Source organism: Ceratotherium simum, chromosome 6 (genome assembly GCF_057802395.1).
Source record: "Ceratotherium simum simum isolate JZ-2026a chromosome 6, ASM5780239v1, whole genome shotgun sequence".
In the NCBI taxonomy this organism is placed as follows: domain Eukaryota; kingdom Metazoa; phylum Chordata; class Mammalia; order Perissodactyla; family Rhinocerotidae; genus Ceratotherium; species Ceratotherium simum.
In genome coordinates this window covers 74,882,088-74,902,178 of record NC_141905.1, presented here as the reverse complement: position 1 = coordinate 74,902,178, position 20,091 = coordinate 74,882,088, and the positions used below count along the sequence as shown (strand labels likewise).

General features: G+C 38.4%; 1 protein-coding gene across 1 annotated transcript in view; it reads right to left on the bottom strand.

Moving 5' to 3' along the window:
• The window catches only part of CCDC172 (coiled-coil domain containing 172), a 54,331-nt gene extending 46,980 nt beyond the window's left edge, over positions 1-7,351 (bottom strand). The window contains exons 1-3 of the mRNA XM_004428105.3: positions 7,012-7,351; positions 6,733-6,877; positions 6,445-6,530 (exon numbers count right to left, since the gene is read on the bottom strand). Of these exons, the coding sequence (XP_004428162.1) occupies positions 6,445-6,530; positions 6,733-6,811 (165 nt within the window). The 5' untranslated portion in view covers positions 6,812-6,877; positions 7,012-7,351. The remainder of the gene's footprint in view (positions 1-6,444; positions 6,531-6,732; positions 6,878-7,011) is intronic.
• Between the last annotated feature and the right edge of the window lie 12,740 nt (positions 7,352-20,091).

The window sequence follows — 20,091 nt, the reverse complement described above, 5'->3', positions numbered from 1 at the left end:
ACAGTTTTACACTTCATTTAGAAATGTAATCATTTCAGTTCTATCAATATGAAGAGAGATTGCTACTTCTCAGAGACCAGGCCCCCCCACAGAAGAATTGTAACCATGTATATGACCATTAATCAAGCAGCTCATGTTAGGAACAGATGTGTCAAATGACCAAAAAGCACTTGAAAAGATGTTGAACATTAATGTCATTAGGGAACCAGAAATATAAACCAAAATGAGATACCACCTCACACCCACTAAGACGGCTATAAAACAAAAACAAAATAAACAAATAAAAAACCAGAAAATAACAATAACAAGTGTTGGTAAAAATATAGAGAAATTGGAACCCTCATACATTGCTGATGGGAATGTAAAATGATGCTGCCACTATGAAAACAGTCTGGCATTTTGCCAAAAAGTTAAACCTAGAATTACTGTATGACCCAGAAATTCCATTCCTAGGTGGAATACCCAAGACAACTGAAAACACATGTTCATACAAAAACTTGGACACAAATATTCATAGCAACACTGGAAACAATCCAATGTCCATCAACTGATGAATGGATAAACAAAATGTGGTATATCCACACAATGGAATATTATTCAGCCATAAAAAGGAATGAAGTATTGATACATGCTACAGCATGGATGAACCTTAAACACATGCTAAGCAAAAGCAGCCAGTCACAAAAGGCCACATATTGTGTGAATCCACTTATATGAAATGCCCAGAGACAGAAAGTAGATTAGTGGTGACCTAGGGCTTGTGGGGTTTGAGGGGGATGGAGACGTGACTGTTATGGGTATAGGGTTTCTTTTTGGGGTGATGAAAATGTTCTGGAATTAGATCGTGATGGTTGTACAACCTTTTGAATAGACTAAAAGCCATGGCTCTGTAACTTTTAAAATGTCTATTTTTTAAAGCAACATAACAGCTATGTCCCCAACTCCAGCTTAAGGAAAAAAACATTACATGTACAGCTGAAGTGCACTGTATACCCTTCCCTGATTACATTTATCTTCCCCCTCCTTCAGAGATAATCACTATCTTGATGTGCTATTTATCACTCCCATGCACATCATTATACTTTCACCATATATTTATAAATCCCTCACAAGATGTATTATTGTTTTCCATGTTTTTAAATGGTATCATACTTATGTACCTTCTAAAGGTTGCTTTTTTATCACAATATTATGTTTTAGAGATTTATGAATTCGTTTTTTAGGTCATCATTAAGTGGCTTTTTTATAATGACATCCAGCACTTAGAATTCTGAGGTCATACTCCCAGGAAATAATAACTAAATCTGTTAACTGTCTTTACCTACTTTTTTATCAGTTCAATCAAGTCGTTTCTCCAAGCATTCCAAACTATCATTAATTGAATTCTTGTTCAAAATAAAGGAATTTAAAGTGCATTTCATAACATGAAAGACTTTTCAAGGACTCCAACATAAAACAATTTCTTCTGACTGAGGGATAACTTAGAGGGGAAAACTGTGCATTATGTTCTGTCATATATGATAAATCATACTCACATTAAATGATAAACATAATCAATAATTAACCTTAAATATTTCAACCCACTACAGGCACTCTCTACATTGCCATTCTGGTTTTAAGGACTCAAGCCTTTGTTGTAGACACTGCGGCTGCTTCCCTCACATGCATTCCTTCTTTCCTTGGTAAATACTTCATTATCTTTGGAAGCCTGCACCATTCTCAGAGAGCCCATTGAATTTGAGAGAAGTTACTACCCTTGACCACAGTTACTGGTTCATGGGTAGTCATATGTCACAATTCATGGAAATAAGATGGAAGAAGGTTTCTGACGAGGATAATGTCCCTGCTTTTCAGAGAAAGCTTCTGGAAACTTCCTTCTCTCCCTGATTTTGAACAAGAAAGCATGTGAGTCCAGGAGTTGTTAGTAACTATTTGGGGAACACAAGGACAACAAGCCATTCTACCATTCTTATTTACTAATTAAAATTCCAATTTTGTTCAGAGCAGTAATATATCCAGTTAAAAATATCCAACTGAGACAAAGTCTATGTGAGCAAAGACGAGGACTGAAGCAGGAGAGGCAGGTGCTCCACTGCTTGCGGGCTCTCCTTGGCCCTGCAACTGTCCAGTTCTAGAGATACTTGGGCAACGTAAAAGACACAAAAGGCAGTAGAGTGTGAGGGGTTATGAGAGGGACCCTGGAACCAGCCTTCCTAGGTCTGAATCGACCTTGCACTTCCTCCTAACTAGAGAAATTACTTAAACTCTCTCTACCTCAATTTCCTAACAAACAGCACCCACCTCACAGGGCTGTTGTGAGGATTAAATGACTTACTATACGTAAAGCATTTAGAGCAGTGCCTGACACACAGTTAAGCACTACATGTTTGAACACATTATTATGGCAAAGTCCTCAAAACTGAAAAGAAAAAAATCACATTCCCAGAATCCATTTTCTAGGGTTGACCACATGACAAAATTCTAATCCTTGAGATGCAGGCCTAAGTCCTTGGAGACTACCAAAACAGTGATAAAGTGACATGAGGAGAAGCCTTTTGGTTTTCATCCTTTCGTTTTCACTAGTTGGAACTCAGATATGATGCCTGGGAATGGAGCAGTACCTGTGACCATGAGGATGAAAGCCACATGCTAAGGATGGTGGAACAGAAAGACAGAATGTGCTGGGGTATTTTAGGATTTCATTGAGCAGCTTTAATAAATGGCCCTGGATTGCCCATCTCCAGACTTCCTGTTACACGAGAGAAAATAAACCCTTATTTGGTAAAGCCACCATCGCAAGATTTTTGTTATAAGCATCCTGATGCAATTCCAACCGATATAACTGCTGAATCAAATGATGGGTTTTCAAATATATGTCAATAGTTTCCCAATATTGTTTAAGCCATTTTGAACTGAACCAAGAGCACCCTAAACTGACAGAGCCTCCACTCTAAGGAAGGGGCAATACCTCTGATTTGACTCTAAGTCCCTCAAAGGCAATGGCCATGTATTATTCATCCTAACCTGCTGCCTGACTGGTATGAATCTTTAGTAATGAGTAGCCCACACGATTACAGGGAAACTTGCGCAAACTCAAGGTATTACCTTGCTCGCATAAGGCTACTCAACTGGTAAAGCAGAGGAACAAAGAGATGAAATAACCTTATTAATAACTTCATTAAACATATTAAGTTACTTACTTCAATATAATTTTCCTTTAAAAATTCACAGATACTATTTTATTATTGTTTTGATGTTCATGCAATAAATTAAAATTGGGAGAAGCAAAAATAAACAAAACAGCATCAGACTTTACTCCATTTACCTCCTCTTGAGGGAGTATGGTATTATATTAGGTTTTATGTAATATGTTTATAAAAATTAAATGCCCAAATTTTAACTATATACTACCGTTTAAAACAGAAAATATTCTTTTAGATGCTTAAAAGACACTACCAATGTTCTGTGAGTCCTTAATTTTGATTTTCTCTATCATCAATACTATAAAACCCCTCCTTGATTATCAGAAGCTTTAGGTTTATTGGTAAGCATTAATACAAATCCAAGTATGTTCTTGTCTTTCTGTTTTCATATTACCAAACCTAACCAGGCATACTGTAGCTCTCCAATTCACAAAGTACTCATACTATATAATGTGAGACTTTTGCAACCATATATTTTAAAGGACTCATTGAGCCCTGAAAGGCAAATGCTATCATTCAAGTACTAATTACATGCTCCCTGGGTTTTACAGAATGGAAAAAAAAATGAATACTGTACTTACTAAATACACTTTTTGACCACTAGCAACTTCCAAAATAAATGCCCAAAATATTTTCTGAATGTTATCACTATAAAAATAGCTCAAGCACTAGCCTATTCAAATTATGATCTAGTTTCTCCTTATGCTGCTTCCACTTGATAAATTGGTCAATAAACGCCAAGTCAAATATTCAAGTAAATATATTCCTTGTTATTGGCAGACATATAATTAAGTTTAAGAATAAAAGAAACAAGACGTCAATTTATGATTACTTCTTCAGCTCTTCTCATTAGTCATTTACATTATAATTGTGGTTCCAGTTTTAAAATCTTTGTACACACACACACAATCTTGACTATATTATAAATCAAATTATTTCAATTACAAATTAGTATCGCATGAACTGTGAACCTCATATGTTAATTTTATTAGTAAGATACAATTGTATTATTACCCATGTATATAAGCTGATTAAAAAGCAATGCACATTTATGAGCCTATATTAATTAGTGATTGCAGCAAATTATTGTTTATAAACAACGTTAGGGATTTGCTCTGTCTTCTCTCTAGTATAAATATTTGAATCAACATTTTTTATGTATGTGTATATATCAACAAATTACATTTCCATTTTCAGCAAAATACACTACTAACAAAGAAAATATTACAAAGAGTAAATCTATTTTTTTCCAAAGATATTCAAAGAGTAAATCTTTTTTCTTTTTTTTTTTTTTTAACATTTGTTATCTGTCAGGTCAATATCTTCACGAATCCAGGAAAAATACATTTTGTACAAAAACTTACATCAGTGACCTTTTAAAAATATTGCCCTAAACTAGATGCAAAAGCTTCAGATACATTATTTTATGTGAATTTCCTGAAGAAAAAGGTTTAAGATGAGCTCAAGAAATCTGTTTTAATAAAATATACTGTCATTACTCAATTATTACTTTCACCGGTGGTAGCTGAATTGTTTTTTTTTTTTTAAATTATATACCATGGACAAGTCATTTATAACCTCTGAGTTTCCTCCCCTATAAAGGAGGATTAATGATGGTGCCTCCTCACAGGATCCCTGGCAGGATTAAAGGAGCTAATACAGGTGAAGTGTTTAGAACAGGGCCCAGCATACCAGTGCTCAGGAAGGGTTAGCTATGCATTACCTAATTGTGTATGTTTGCCTCTTACTTCTATTAGCTTCTAGTTACCAATCCTGAAGCTATCCTAATTCTTTTTAAAGAAAAAGAAAGGCACGTCATGACATTCTTAATGCTTTGCCCATCCCATCAGTTTATAGCATTATTGTTAGCAGCTAGCTTATCTGCTATTCACAGGCAAAGCAGGACCTAAGGTCTCACTGAATAATAGTTCCAAATTCTATTTTAAGACAGCACTCTCCCTATGATCTCACTATTAGTACTCATTAATTCACTTAAAATGCTAATGTATACTATGTGCTAGGCATTAGATACATTGGATAAAATATGCATAAGAAAAAAATTCCAGATATATTGCTCGAGGGATACAAACACAAGTGCCTATTGTTGTTTAATGGTAAGCTAATGGGCTGAATGCCATAATAAAAAATTTTTCCAAGCTGTCCAAGGGAGGGCTTCCCAGGTAATGTTTGAGCAAGACTTGGAAGGAAGAGCAGAAGATCAGCAGGCGGAGAAAGAATCTATGATTATTTTATTCAGAAAGAGACTGGAAATTCCTCACAGCGGTAAGTTAAAATAGACATTTTAAGCAAACAGACTTCCTCAAACAGCTTTCCCATTGCACACTGCTTGCTTATTTTATCTTCAGTAGTTGAATAAATATTTTGGTATGACTGCCTGCCCCAGCCCATAGTGAGGCCTTCATTGTGACAGATTTGGATGATGTTCTTAGCTCCATCCTCCCAGAGCTCAGCGGGCTCTTTCTAAAACCGCTTTTATCACACCACTCCCTGATCAAAAACCTGCAATGGTTTCCTCCTATTCCCAGACATCAGCCCTCTGCTTTGGGAGATTTTCCTCCCACTATGCCCTGGCCATATCTCCCTGCTGTTTATATCCTCCCCCTGCCTCAAATGTGCTTCGTCTACTACTTCTCTTTGCCTCTCCAAACTTCTACCCACCACTGCAAAATCCTCCTTCAGGAAGCCATCAGATTCCCTTGCTTCTATATAAAATAACAGAACCTGACAAATGCTGCAGAAAAAAGTGAAATGCTAGTGGAAAAATTATACTTTTGGATGAAAGATATGTCCAAAATACGTTAGAGAACTAAAAAACAAAAGGCAGAGAGACCTTTGAAAGTTACATTCAGGTGTTACATCAACAGAGCACACTTCTTAAACTATTTATTATTCAAAATTTATATATACGGCACCAACTACCTACCGAACAATTATTTTTCCAATGACATTGTGCTCTTTTAAAACGTTAAGCATCCCACAACATGGACGATGAATTCTTCATTACTTAACACTGGTTTCTTCAGGACAAGTTCATATTAGAACCGAAGGTGTCACTGGACTCAGAACTTGAAACATTACCAGACAACATGGAACGACACTAACCAGCAGAGTAGTCTGCTTCCTGCTTGAAGGACCACTAGTTAAACAGTAAACATCCTCAAAAAGTCAAGTTAAAATAGACTTTTTCACGTGATAATGAGCATGCTCTACGTGTCAATACCTTAGATTCCAACTTGACGTTCTCTTCGTTCAGCTCCTCTGTTGCTTTCTTAATTCTTTCACGACATCTGTTAATTTCCGACCTCACTGTAAAACAAATTAAATCTTTAAACACATCAATCTGTCTCAAGTCCCCGTTTCTGCAGTCTGTGATAAGCCACCTTTCAGCTGTCCTTCCCTGGGCGGGGAAAGCAGAGGCCCCTAACCGCTCTGCCCCCTGCCTTCGGGATTTCCTTCTGCTCCAAGCCCCCAACTCGACCACAGGCCCACGCGAGCGACCAGCGCCGACCTCCGCGCATCAGGCGGCGACCCTCCTCGGCCCGATGCTCGGAGAAGATGATGTGCTGAAACAACGACTCCAGACTCATCTCGGGCCCGGGCTCCCGCCGATCCTTTGTTCGCCCTGAAATATTTTATAACCGAGTCCGACGATCCTGGAAAGCACAGTAAAGAAGGATTATTCCAGGGCGACTCCCAGGCCGGCTCCCCGCCCGCGCCCACACCGAGGACGGCCACGCAGGCGGCGGTGAGGCCCGAGGGCCCCGGGCTGCAGACCCAGCCTTCTTGCCTCTGTTACTGTGCACAAACCCGGCGTCTCCCTCGCGCCCTCCGTCCAGCCGTGACGAGTCTCACGCTGCGCCTCTCCCCTGGCTGAGCGCAGCTCCCTCGGCCGAGGCCGGGCCCTCGCCGGGTTTCCGTCCCTGTTCTGGCGGCAAATAAAAATGGAGGCCCAGGGCCTTCGCGTCAGAGCCGGTCTGGGCAGCAGCCCTTTCTGTGGTCAGCTTTTCCTTTCAGTCCCCTCTGTTTGCAGACAGAAAGTCTTCCAACTGCCCTGTCTCTCAGCAAATTGTGCACTTGCTAACAACACCGCGCGCAGGAGACCTGGCCGAAGGCTGGGACCAGCGCCTCAGGCCGGCCTCGCCTGGCGGGAACAGAATCTACGGCGTCTCGTGGGGCCCATTCTGCGTCCAGGTGTTTTGCTATGGCCGTGTGGCCCCCAAAGGTCTCAGGCCTTAGTTGGAGTTGGGGTGATCCATCTGCAAGGCACAAACACTCACTATTATAAAGTACAAAGTACTCATGATTCTAAATATAAACTTTTGCAAAGTCCTCTCCTTTCCCTATGGCAGAGACTGCTATAAATGTGCAATGTCTGACATTCCGCCTTAATCATTCCTTTGTAATCAGGGCATATCTTCTTTGTCTGCTTTAAAATTAATCATTGCCTTTTGTAATCAAGCTGCAGTAATATTAACACTTCAATATCTGCGCAATATGTGTCAGAGACCAACGTGGTTGCTAATTAAAGCTTAAACATGAAAGGCACCTTTGGGACTTTGGCATGGAATTTTTTAAATTAAAAAATAAAATATTAGTTTTAGTAGGTCAAAATATTAAGATTATAACAAGTATTTGACTTTATTTCTGACTGTTAAATTGACATTGGCTAAACTTTAATAAGTAATTTCTAGCTAGAATGTATTTAGAATTAAGTAAAAGAAGGTAAATGTAAATTCTGTCACATCACCTGTATAATAGACTTAATTAATATTTTATTAATACTGTAGTATAATTGGTTATAAATTTTGACCTATTCCAAATTTCCACCTTAATTTTCATCAAGCCATGTATGCATAAAACTTAATCCTTAAACTTTATTATAGAAGGACACATACTGAAAAGTGTAATGAAGTAAAAAAGAATTGCCCAAACATCATTCAGAAGCAAATATTAATAACGTTTTGGTTATTGCCTTCCAGGTAATCTTCCTCACCTTGCATTTTTCCTTTATAAACTTGAAAATATTGTAAATAAGTAATAGTAATAGTTATTATTATTTTTTATTGAGTATTGGCCAGGCATTATTCTCAACACTAAACATCCTTTTGAGATGATTTTTACTATTACCTTCATAGTATAGTTGAAGAAACTGAGGCACAAAACAGTTAAGTATCTTGCCAAGGTTGCTTATCTAGTATATGGCAGAGTGAGATCTGAAAGCAAGAAATCTGAGACCAGAGACCATGAATTTAATTTTGGATTCTACTCCTTTTCCCTCTTATTACATCACAAGCGTTTTACCATTGCATTGAAAACTCTTCATAAATACATTTTTATAACTTGATAATCCTCCATCATACAGATGCATGTGTAAAATTTAGATATACTGAAATAAGTTTGACTCTTTTATCTGTTTAAGGACAGAAAACAAAGCTGAAATTGTGGTTTGAATCATTTTCTTTGAGGACTCGTTTGGAGGCTTATGAACTGTGCCACGGCAGCCATCAAAGGAAAGGGCTTCCAGAAGATAAATTATATTACTAATTAATATCACTCCCTTCAGAATTATTTCCTGTGGACTTACACAGGGAGTGCCCTCACAAGGAGGCTGGTTTTCAAAAGCATGCTGCTCCTTAACATTCCAATTTTATTAGTTACACTCAAACTCACATTTATTATTTAATACGCTCTTTCTGTACCGAAACTTGGCACAGGGAAATTTGGGCAGCCTTTAGGGACCCCAGTCACCTCACTCAACGGGAGTATGGAAGAGAGAGCTGCTGGAAATTCTGAGAAGGGGAAATGGGGAGAAATGGCTTCTTCATCTTCTGCAGTTTTCTTCACTTCCCAGAATATTTCAGTGCTTTTAAATCCCAAGTTTGAGTCCTCTTAGAGGTACCACAACTATAGACATTAGCATGGTTTTTTGTTTTATTTTATTTGTTGAAGTAAACATGATTATGCAAGCCTACAATTAGATTTTAAAAATGTTTCATAATAATGAGTAAAAGTAACACATTAAGATATTAAAATATTGCTATCCTATATCTAGCTTTATTCATACACTTTATATAGTGTTAAGATTTTTTTCTTATAGATATACATGCTGATTACATTCTATAATGTTACGGCAAGAGTAGCATTACTTAAATTTATGCCAAATAAAAATGGCATACAACATGGTAAAACTAGAGCATAGTATTTTCCAAAAATGTATCTTATAAGTCTACAAAAAAGAAATGATTCATTCAACAACTGTTTAATGAGTTTCTGGTAGTCATTCAACATTCATTCAACAAATATTATTGAGCATCTCCTATGTGCCATATTAGAGAAACAACAACAGAGTTTAATAAAAACAGAACTACATAGAAAGTATTTTTCTTCCCCCGGATATTTCTAACCTCATTGGAGAATTATTATATTTTTCAGCATTTTGGCAGCAGTATAAACAACTGCTTTCAGATGTTTCAACAGATGTTCTTTAGAAAGAAAGCCAATTATTTGCATTATGTTACCCACATATGATTCTCAGATCTAAACTTTCCATCTGTACATGTTTCACCGAATTGCATACCCATGAAATAGAAAAGTTAAGATTATTCATTGTCTCTCAACCTCAGACTTTTGTTCATAATAACGCTAGCACCTGGGTTACTGAGCCATTGATAATTGCTTTGCTAGAAGGCCTTATATAAGGCTATATTGCTCTTGTGATTTAAAATGCATTTCCTCTCCTTTCTTAGATTGATGACTTCCCTAAATTCTAAACCAGGCTTCCAAAACCCACTAGCCCAGGGCATATATATTGCAATGAAAAGAAGAAAAGTAATTCATTTATTTTATGTTTTTCTCAGGGCATCTGCCAGAAAAAAAAAAATATGGGTTCAACCAAGTTTAACAACCATTTATTGAGTATCTATTTAGTGTAAAAATCTCTACTAGGTACTACGGGGGATACAAAATTGAAAGATATAAGCCCTGCCCTCTTGGAGCTCATAATCTATCAAATGGGACAGAGCATGCACAACAACTCCTAGGCAGGCCCTGTACAAGAGCTTCACCCTTGTGCTCTGGGAATATGGCAGAGGGAGAAAGGATAAGTCTGATATTGGTGATCTGGGAAGTCTTATCAGCAAGGGATAAAATATGAGCTGGAATTTAAAGCAGGGTGGGGCTTCAACAGATAGCGAGTAAAGGAGATAAAAAGCAGAAAAATGGATAAGGCCAACATTTGGACAGTGTTTAACATTTTCAAATGTACAGTGGAGGACCATGTAATGTTTTCTAGCAGGTGAGTGGCATGTCAGAGTTGCTTCATGCAGTCAATCTGTGGCAATGGGTTAGAAGCATTAAAAAGAGACTAACAGCTAATATGTATTAGTAACCTACTATGTGACAACCATTGTATGAGACCTTGACATGTCTTAATTCTTTTCATAAATCCAACAACCCTTTAAGATCATTGCTTTCACTATTTCTACATTATGAATGGAGAGAGAGCTAAGTAACTTGTCCAAGGTCAGATATGGTAGCTGAGAAGTAGCAGAACCAGAATTTGAACCCAGATCGTCTCTTAAGGCAAACCCTTAACCATTTCATTTACTGCCTCCAAAAACTAGAGGCTAGAGAAAAATGAGACTATTTAAGCAGCTGTGTTTCATTTCAAGGCAGATACATCTCCTAAGGGGCCAGCCCTGTGGCGTAGTGGTTAAGTTCAGCATGCTTCACTTTGGTGGCCCTGGTTCACGGGTCGGATCTAGGGTGCAGACCTACACCACTCGTCAGCCACGCTGTGGCAGCAACCCACAGAATAAAATAGAGGAAGATGGGCACAGATGTTAGCTCAGGGCTAATCTTCCTCAGCAAAAGAAAAAAAATTTATCACTAACAAATTAATATCTTTCCTGAAGACTTTTTCAGACTTCTAGAATTTGGATTAGTAATGCGATGCATCTGTAATTAATTAAGATCAAATGTGGTCTAAGGAAAAATAATTGAGAATGGATTGTGCCTTGCTGTAAATGCTTATTTAACCAGCTACATATCTAATATGTAAAACTAAGTATGAAATTTGTATACAAAGTATTATATTAGTTTCTTAATATACATATTAGTTTCCTAGGGCTGTTATGACAAAGTACCACAACTAGGTGGTTTAGAACAACAGAAATGTATCCTCTCACTGTTCTGGAGGCCAGAAGTCTAGGATCAAGGTGTTGGCAGGGTTGGTTCCTTCTGGGCCCTCTGAGGAACAATCTGTTCTTTGCTTCTTCCTAGCTTCTGGTCCTTGCTGATAATCTTTGGCGTTTCTTGGCTTGTAGATGCATCACTCCAATCTCTGCCTCCACTGTTCCTTGGAGTTCTCTCTGTGTATCTCTGCTTCTTTGTCTCTTCTCCTTATAAGGACATCATATTAGATAAAGGGCCCACCCTACTCCTGTATGACCTCATCTTAACTAATTACATCTGCAACAACCCTATTTCCAGACAAGTTCACATTCTGAGCTTCTGGGGGGGTTCAGACTTCAACTTATCTTTTTGGAGGACACAATTGAAGCCATAACAGACCTTAAGAGTTAAGTTGTGGGAAACAGTTATGGTTTAAAATTTTTTTTAATTTATTTCTATTATAATGAAAGCATTTTTAGTGGTTTAATGGACTTTAGAAAACATCTTGCACAATCCTTTTATTTTATAGATGTTAACATTGAGGCCAGGGAGGTTGATGGATTTCTCCAACATTGCACAGGCAATTAATGTCAGAGCTAGGTCTAGAACTCCCTCCTAATTCCTTCTGCTCCAGTGAAAGATCTTTTTTGTTCACCAGTGGCTTTCAACTACTTCAGTTAAAACAACTCACTCCTCTTTTATCTTTTTTCTGTATTGAACTTTCTAGTAAGAGTTTGAAGAAAGGGTATAACAACTAGGGTGCAGAGCTGGCCTGGGGCAATTCATCTACTACAGGAGCCCTTCCCCGTTAAGGAGATTAGCTAGACAGACGATAGATTATAGATATAGATATAGATATAGATAGCAAGAGAGTCAGAGAGAGGCAGAGACAGAGGAAAACACAGAGAGAGATAGGTAGATAGATATAGAGAAAACACACACATATACATGCATATATAGACACACATATATGATAAAGTTATATATATAAGTATAAATGCTTAAAGATGTTAATTGTATTTTCAGTCTTACACTTCTATGATAGAAATGAAAGTAAACTGTCCATTCTTAATCACTGAATAAGAAAAGCAAACTTTTCTTGGTTGTGAAATATATTGCATGAAGAAATTCCATTAACACATTAGGAGTCATTAAATATCAAAATATTTAGAAGAAAAAAACTGTAGTGTAGCTGGTGAACCTGGATTTTCACATCATCATAGCCCAGAGCCCAGCACAGGGTTCAGGAAGGCTGCTCTACCCAGGGGATTAGCCGTCAGCCCCCAAAAACAAAAACAAAACAAAACTTGGACACCACTGTTCTCCACCTTGTATAATTAATTTGTTTATTTAATGAACATTTATTGGGTGTATACTATATATAAGGCAAGTGAGAACTTGGGATTACAAAGATGAATCAACAAGGGACTTGAAATCTGTATCAAACTGTAGTTTCCATGACAATAAATTTAAGTGGTTTGGAATTACATAGAAAAAGTTAAAAGAGAAATTTAAGCCTTTTTTTTTTGTTTTTTCTCACCAATTATTTGTTTTAGTCGTTAATGTATTCTTTGCCTACCTAATAAGTACATGGTTACTGGTAAATAATTGACTCTTTAGTTGTCGAATAGGCCCAAATTTAAACCAACGACTAACATATTGTACTCTAGACTCTTATTAAAATTTCTATGAAGATTTCTATTAATTTCAGTGAATTTATCATAGTGACCATTTGGAAATTTGGGATAAATTTTAATATTTCTATTACTTTCTATGAATTAGTCACAGTGACTCTGGAAACTTTGAAAAAAATGAATGTACATGTATACATATACGTGTACAGGTAGTGTGAACCATAAATCCTATTTTTTCTTAAAAACAGTTTGCTAAATTGCTCATTTATTAGGATGAAATAACTTTATGCTTCCAATGTTTAAAATGACTTTAGTGGCCTTAGTACAATAGTATTACATTATGAAAGCCAGACACTGCCATTATTTTCCCTTCACGATCCCATAGACAGTTCAAAATGTTTTATCATAGTTTACATGGCTCATAAACCGTATCTTTTATTTGACATTGCAGGTGTGTTGTTAATAGAATATAGAAACTCGGTAAGATAGTTAAAGGAAACAATTAATTAGCATTTAAATAAAAGAGCTCCCTAAGAAACATTTTAAACAGAGAATAAGCTGATTATTTAATAGGTAATAGTAAGCAGTTCTGGAATAGAATTGAACAAAATAAATAAAGAGAGTGAAAGGAACTTAATATCTGAAAACAAATAAGGAAATATTACAAAACTTTAGAATTACTGAAGTTATGTATATACCATCATTTGAAATTTGACAGTCTTTGTAATTCTGTGTCTGTTATATATCTCATTATTCGACTTATAAAACATATACATGTACAGGTTTCCTAAACCATTTGATAATCTGCCTTTACCATTTCCTATTTCAAGGCATTAACAAAGAGAAAAGCAGGGAGCAGCTGAGATCTTGCACTCTATGTGCCTTAGCCTCAAGTGAAGAAATGCAAGGATATGGGATCCAAACACTCGTAAAAAAGATTCACGATGATATTCTTAGAAGAAATTAATAAAACCTATGAGAACTTGTCAGAATAATGTCCTAAAGATGATTTTATTTCGGTAATTGTTGTATTTTAAATGCTTTCATTTTCTTTTGTGATGTCTTTTATCTTACTTACAGATGCTATTACTCATAAGATATGATATTTCAGTCCAGAAGGCTGTAACTGTAAATGAGACATAATATTCTCATCCAGAAGTAGATACGGGGATTCAAATCTCCTACTTCACAGTGTAAGCTGATTACCACAGAGGTCAGAAAGCTAGTTTCCACTTCCTTTAAGTGCCAGCTATGATATTTTACATAACTGACCAGACACCTTGTCTCTCCTTTATTCAGTCCCAGCATCTGATTGGCAGCCTGTGTCAGTGGTTCACAACATGGAATATGAATTCTGTGTCTTGAGAGTGGTGCTATGACTTTAGGGTGAGGCCATGAGGAATGACCACAAACATCTTTCACTGAGCATTCACTGAAGAGCTACTGTATACTGTAGGCTCTGCCACAACAATGAAATAAGATGAATGAACTCTCTGCACACATAGAGCCAACGGGGGCAACAAGAAACAAAGTACACACATTCATTAATTCAATACACACAGAGTAAGTGTAGGTGTAAAATCTAACAGCGTGGGGCAGAGACCTGCTGTAGACATTGTGGACAACACATTTACACATCCACAAAGTCCCTCAGGCTGGACAGGACTGGCATCTGAAGAATGGAGAGGAAACCAGTGGGATCATTGCACAGATGGCATTGTTGAAATGGTCAGGGCTCAATCATGCAGGGCCTTGAAGGCAAGGAAAGAGTTCAGATTTTATTCAAAATGCAGTGGAAGGCCATCAGAGGGTTCTGTAGGGGAATGATTGCATTTTAAGAATAAGAGGATGCCCACTAAGCACTGTTCTCTTGATGGAAGAGTGACTACACATCACTGGATGAGGATGGAGGGTGTTGACCCAGCTCCAAGGCTCAATTTGGCTGATAACCAGCTATGTAAGCTTGAGCTAGTCACTGACTCTCTTTTCCCCTTATTTCACTTGTTTTCAAATGAGGATAGGAGAGGCAGAGTAAAAGAAAGGAGGAAATAGGAAAGATGAAAGAAAGAAGAAATACTCAATACTTACAGAAGGAAAGTTCTATTAGTAAATTGAAAAAACAAACAAATGAACAACTAAGAATTTAGTAATAAAAGCCTTTAAGCAAGAAGTGGTCATACCAGTCCACACTCTGGAAAATCCCAATGTAGGACACATAGAAAAGAATCTAGAAATCTATTAGAATCATTGCCTCGGCCACTTTGGTTAAGGGTTAACATCAGGGACTTAAGGAAGAAAAATTCAAGAGTGATGCCAGAATCCACTCTACATTCTTCAGATTTAGTTGTACATAAGCGTGTGCACAGCAGAAATTCACTGGTACACCCATTCTGACTGTAAACATATTGAAATACTCCCACAGTAGTTGGTAAAGAACCACTACCCCAGGCCTCCAGTGCCAACTCCCATCACCAGGCTGTCCCACCTCCATGCCCACGCAGATCTCCCACAATCTGGCAACTAATGGTTAACACCTAGCTTAGCAAAGAGCCCCAAGGAGCCTGTTCAAGGTCAGTTCTGATTTCTCAGTGCCTGGGCCTATAGGTGTGTTGTCTTATTGCTGCTATAACAAATCACCACAAACTTAATGGCTTAAAACAATACAAATTTGTTATCTTACGATTCTAGAGGTTACAAGTCCAAAATGGGTCTTACTGGGCTAAAATCAAAGGATCAGAAGTCCTTCTGGAGGTTCTAGGAGATAATTTTTTTCCTTACCTTTTCCAGCTTGTAGAAGTTGCCTGTGTCCCTTGGCTCCTGCCCATTCCTCCATCTTCAAGCCAACAATGTAGCATCCTAAAATCTTGCTCCTTCTCTGACTTTCCTGTTGCTCTCTTATAAGGCCCCTTGTAATTCCATTGGGCCCACCTGGATATGTCAAGATGATTTCACCATCTCAAGATCCTTAACTTGATCACATCTTCGAAGTCCCTTTTGCCGTGTAAGGTGACATAGTCACAGGTTTCAGGGAGTAGGATGCAGATATCTTTTGGGGCCATTATTCTGTCTACCACAGTGGTTATATATTTTAAATATCTTACCTGAGTGTATATAATAAGCTACCTAGAATTCTCATAAAATAAAACTGAGTGTGTCACAGTCAAAAAATGAGATATGTAGAGAAAGAATCTGAGTCAAATAAGAAAAACTTACAGTAGGTCCATATCTCAAGAACTTTCCAGAATACTGAAGACCTTTAATTTTCCCCTCTGGTTTAGTGTTTACCAGTATCAAATAGATGAAATAGTTAAAAAGAGTTGGGGCGGTGCGGAAAGAAGGAGTGAGGAAGAGACGAAGAAAACAAATATCACTTGTACATCCAGATCTCCTGTGAGGGCTCAGGAGAGGAAAAGGACAGAGCAAGGACCCTCAAGTGGATGGATCCCAGAGAGGACTCCAGAAACTGAAGGTGGGGTGGCACTAGGTAACATCCAACCCTTCCAGTGTCAATTGTCTCCTAATCTGGGATACTGAGGGACAAAGGAAGTGAAAAACGACAATTTGAGTTTCTTCTGTGATTTTATGCCCATGGAACTACTTGGGATTAGTTCGATGAGGTTTGGGGAAATGTTAAGCTGGGTAAGAGACAGCTAATCTAGTCTAGTTTATCTGCTCTTGGAGGGCAGGACCACGTCTGATGGGTCTTTGTATATCAAAGTGCCTTGTAGGCAGTGGGAGTAAATGTCCTGAAATAAAATCCAGGAGCCACAATAAAATGTTAGCTCCATGAGGAAGTGCCTGTTGGTCTTGTGCACCACCCAGCCCTGGCTCCTGGAACAGGGCCCTGCCCACGGCAGGTGCCCAGTGACTCTGAGTTGAATGAATGAAGGAAAAAGGAATGTATGCAAATTTGGTGTAAACAATGAACATTTAATTGTTCCTTTTAATAACTAGAAAATGCTGGAAACCAATACTCAATTCAATGTAACTGACGTCTTGATATACTGTATCAAAGCCTAAGTGATCAAATGAGTTGAAAAGGCCTATATTCCTGTCTATAAAAGGGTTGCCAGATTTAGCAAATAAAAATACAGGATGCTTGGTTAAATCTGAATGTCGGATAAACAATGAGTAACTTTTTAGTATGAGTGCGTCCCAAACATTGCATGATAACCTAGCTCTAAAGTCATATTGTATCATATTTTAGATACATTATAACTTTGTAAAAATGGTAGGTTTTTAGTGATGGTATTATTAAGCAAGAAAAAGGACATGCTTTCTCTAGATTGTGTTCAAAATGGGGGTAAGGAAAGGTGAAAACTGGCTGTGTCATATTGTGCTGTTTTAAAAGCATGCTTTTCTGTAAGCGAGTGCCCATGGAGGAGGACTGAAATTCAGCCTCTCATAAATTCTGCAGAGCTACCAGGGAACAGTAATCAGCAAGGATAGAATCTGAAGGGAAGGTCAGCGCAGGAGGTAAGAGCTGCTGCATGCATATTACCTAAAGCACACACAGTTCCACAAAGCAGGACCCAGACGGAGCAAGAAAAGAGAGAATCACCCCATGCAAGCCTCGTTCGATTGTCTTTAGGAAAAAGCCCCCATCAGCCCCAACATCTGCCGTACTTTTATTTTATGTGCATCTCGTGCTCGCTTAGTCCGTGAGATAGAGGTGAGCGTGTTCTATGTACTAAGCAGTCTGTCTTCATACAGCCCTGTTGCTGGTGAAGTAATCCACCGTTTTTCTTAGAAAGGGCATGATGTTGCTGTGTTCATTTGTGTCTGATCTGAAGAATCTCTATCGATGCCTTTTTTTCCACTAGGCATTTAGATGCTACCTGGCTTGAAAATACCAGATGGAGCTTGGGAGCAGAGCAGACACTGTTGTCATAGAAACGAGATGCTATCCCAGTTCTATGCAGCTGCCATCTTTTTTTTTCTTTCACTGTGAGGAGTTCTGATAGGAACAAGTACTGATAAAATATAGAGATTCCCCCTCCCCCCCACGTACACTCACCCACCTTGGAAAATAGAGCTACATTTCAAATGTTGCACACATAATTCATTAAGATGTCCCTCGGTTTACTGAAAGCCTAAAACCATGGAAAAATGACTTAATTTCCAGGTCTTCTAATCAAAGTATAACTGGGAAGCCCAGGCTTTGACATCATCTTCTTCCCCTAAACTGCAATGATGCATTTGCCTTATCCCAAAATGAGACAATACCCTTTGTAGCCAGGGGGGCCTCAGTGTTGACATTTCTGGAAAATGCAACCTAAGTATTTGTAATCACTCTGCAGTATCTATAGTCAGCAGGAGAATGGGGAGTGACCTCTCCTGGTTCTCTGAATTCCCCACAGTGGCTAGCAGAATGCTGAGCACACAGGAGGGGTATGATGAATTCTTGCGGCTTGATGTCCAAGCTTGAGGGATACAGTTATTGGCCACGGTCCCTCACTGCTGTCTTTTCTCTTTGGGGCAGCTATGGCATCCTCAAGGAAGTGGGACTGTGAGGGAAGTGCTCAACACAGGTGGGAAGAGGGGCAGCATTACTTTCTGGGGGCTAGGCTTCTTTTGTGTCCCTCCACGGTTGGGGAACGGGTTAAATCCTAAGGCCTTAACGATCTGGCTTGAAGAGTTGTGTTTAGCAGCAAAGGACTATTACAATCGAGGTGTTTTAGGGCAATGGTTCATGTATTAGTTTCCTACTGCTACTGTAAAAATTACCACAAATAGTGGCTTCAACCAACACAAATTTATTCTTTTACAGTTCTAAAGGTCAAATGTCTGAAATCTGTTGCACAGCTAAAAGGTGTCAGCAGGGTTGGTTCCTTCTGGAGGCTCTAGGAGAGAATCTTTTCTTGCCTTTTCCCACTTCTAGTGCCCACCTACATTCATCGGCTCCTGGCCTTTTCCTCCATCTTCAAAGCCAGAGGCCTAGCATCTTGCTTCCATCATCACTTTGCCTTCTTCTTCTGTAGTCAAATCTCCCTCTGTCTCCCTCTTAAATGTGATCACATTTACAGCCCACCCAGATAATCCAGGCTAATGTTCTCATCTCAAGAATCTCAACTTAATTATACCTGTAACCTCCCTTTTGCCGTATAAGGTAACAGTCACAGGTTCCAGGGATTAGGACATGGATTATTTTGGGGGGCCATCATTCAGTCTACCACAGTTCCCAAACCCAGATGATCATCATTATTACCTGGGAAGCTTTTTGAAAGTAAAGATTCTCAGGCCCTACACTACAGCGATCCTATCAGAATTTCTTAGGGTGGGTGGAGACCTGAAAATCTCTTTGTAAGACTCTCTCAGGTGATTCTGTTGAAAACTTCTGTTAAGAGCTTCTTGAGGCGCTTTCCCAAACACGTGCAGTGAGGATTTAGTAACACTGTGATTGGGTTCTCTGGATCGTGTTCAGGGTCAATGAGAGTGTGGAAGAGGTTTCACAAATGTATTTGTTTGGAAGCTTGGAAGGTCATACCATCCTCTGAGGTTCACAACACTCCCACAGAATGGCTTTGGCAAATGATTCTGTCATGTGAATTGGGCCCAGCAACTCTTCAATTTAATGGTAAAAATACCAAAATTGTTTGCTAATGCCTCCCTAGACCTTTAACCATATGAAATATGTAGCTTGATATGTGGGATCAGCTGTTGTTTCTTCTCCTTATGAAGATTTTCACTTACTGCCTCAGAACATTCTCTTCCTCCATGTTGTTCTCAGAGCTCTTAAATGTGCCTATTTCGCCTGCTTCAAGAAATATGGCTGTGGTAGAGGGAAAAACCCATACAGTACCTTTAGAAAAACTGTAAATATTTCGTCATTTCTTACTAAACATACATTATTTACTCCATAATGTAAATATTTTATGGCCTGCAACTGGCAATTGTAGAATATATTGGTATGTTCGGAGAATTGTGGTTCAGTTAAAAATCCTACACTGCACACCCAGCTCATATTTTAACTTACACAACTCTTTAAAAAGCATTTAACTCTTGGAATTAAGGGAGTAATAGAATCCAGTTTTCAAAGGGGTCTGGAGGACCAAACTTAG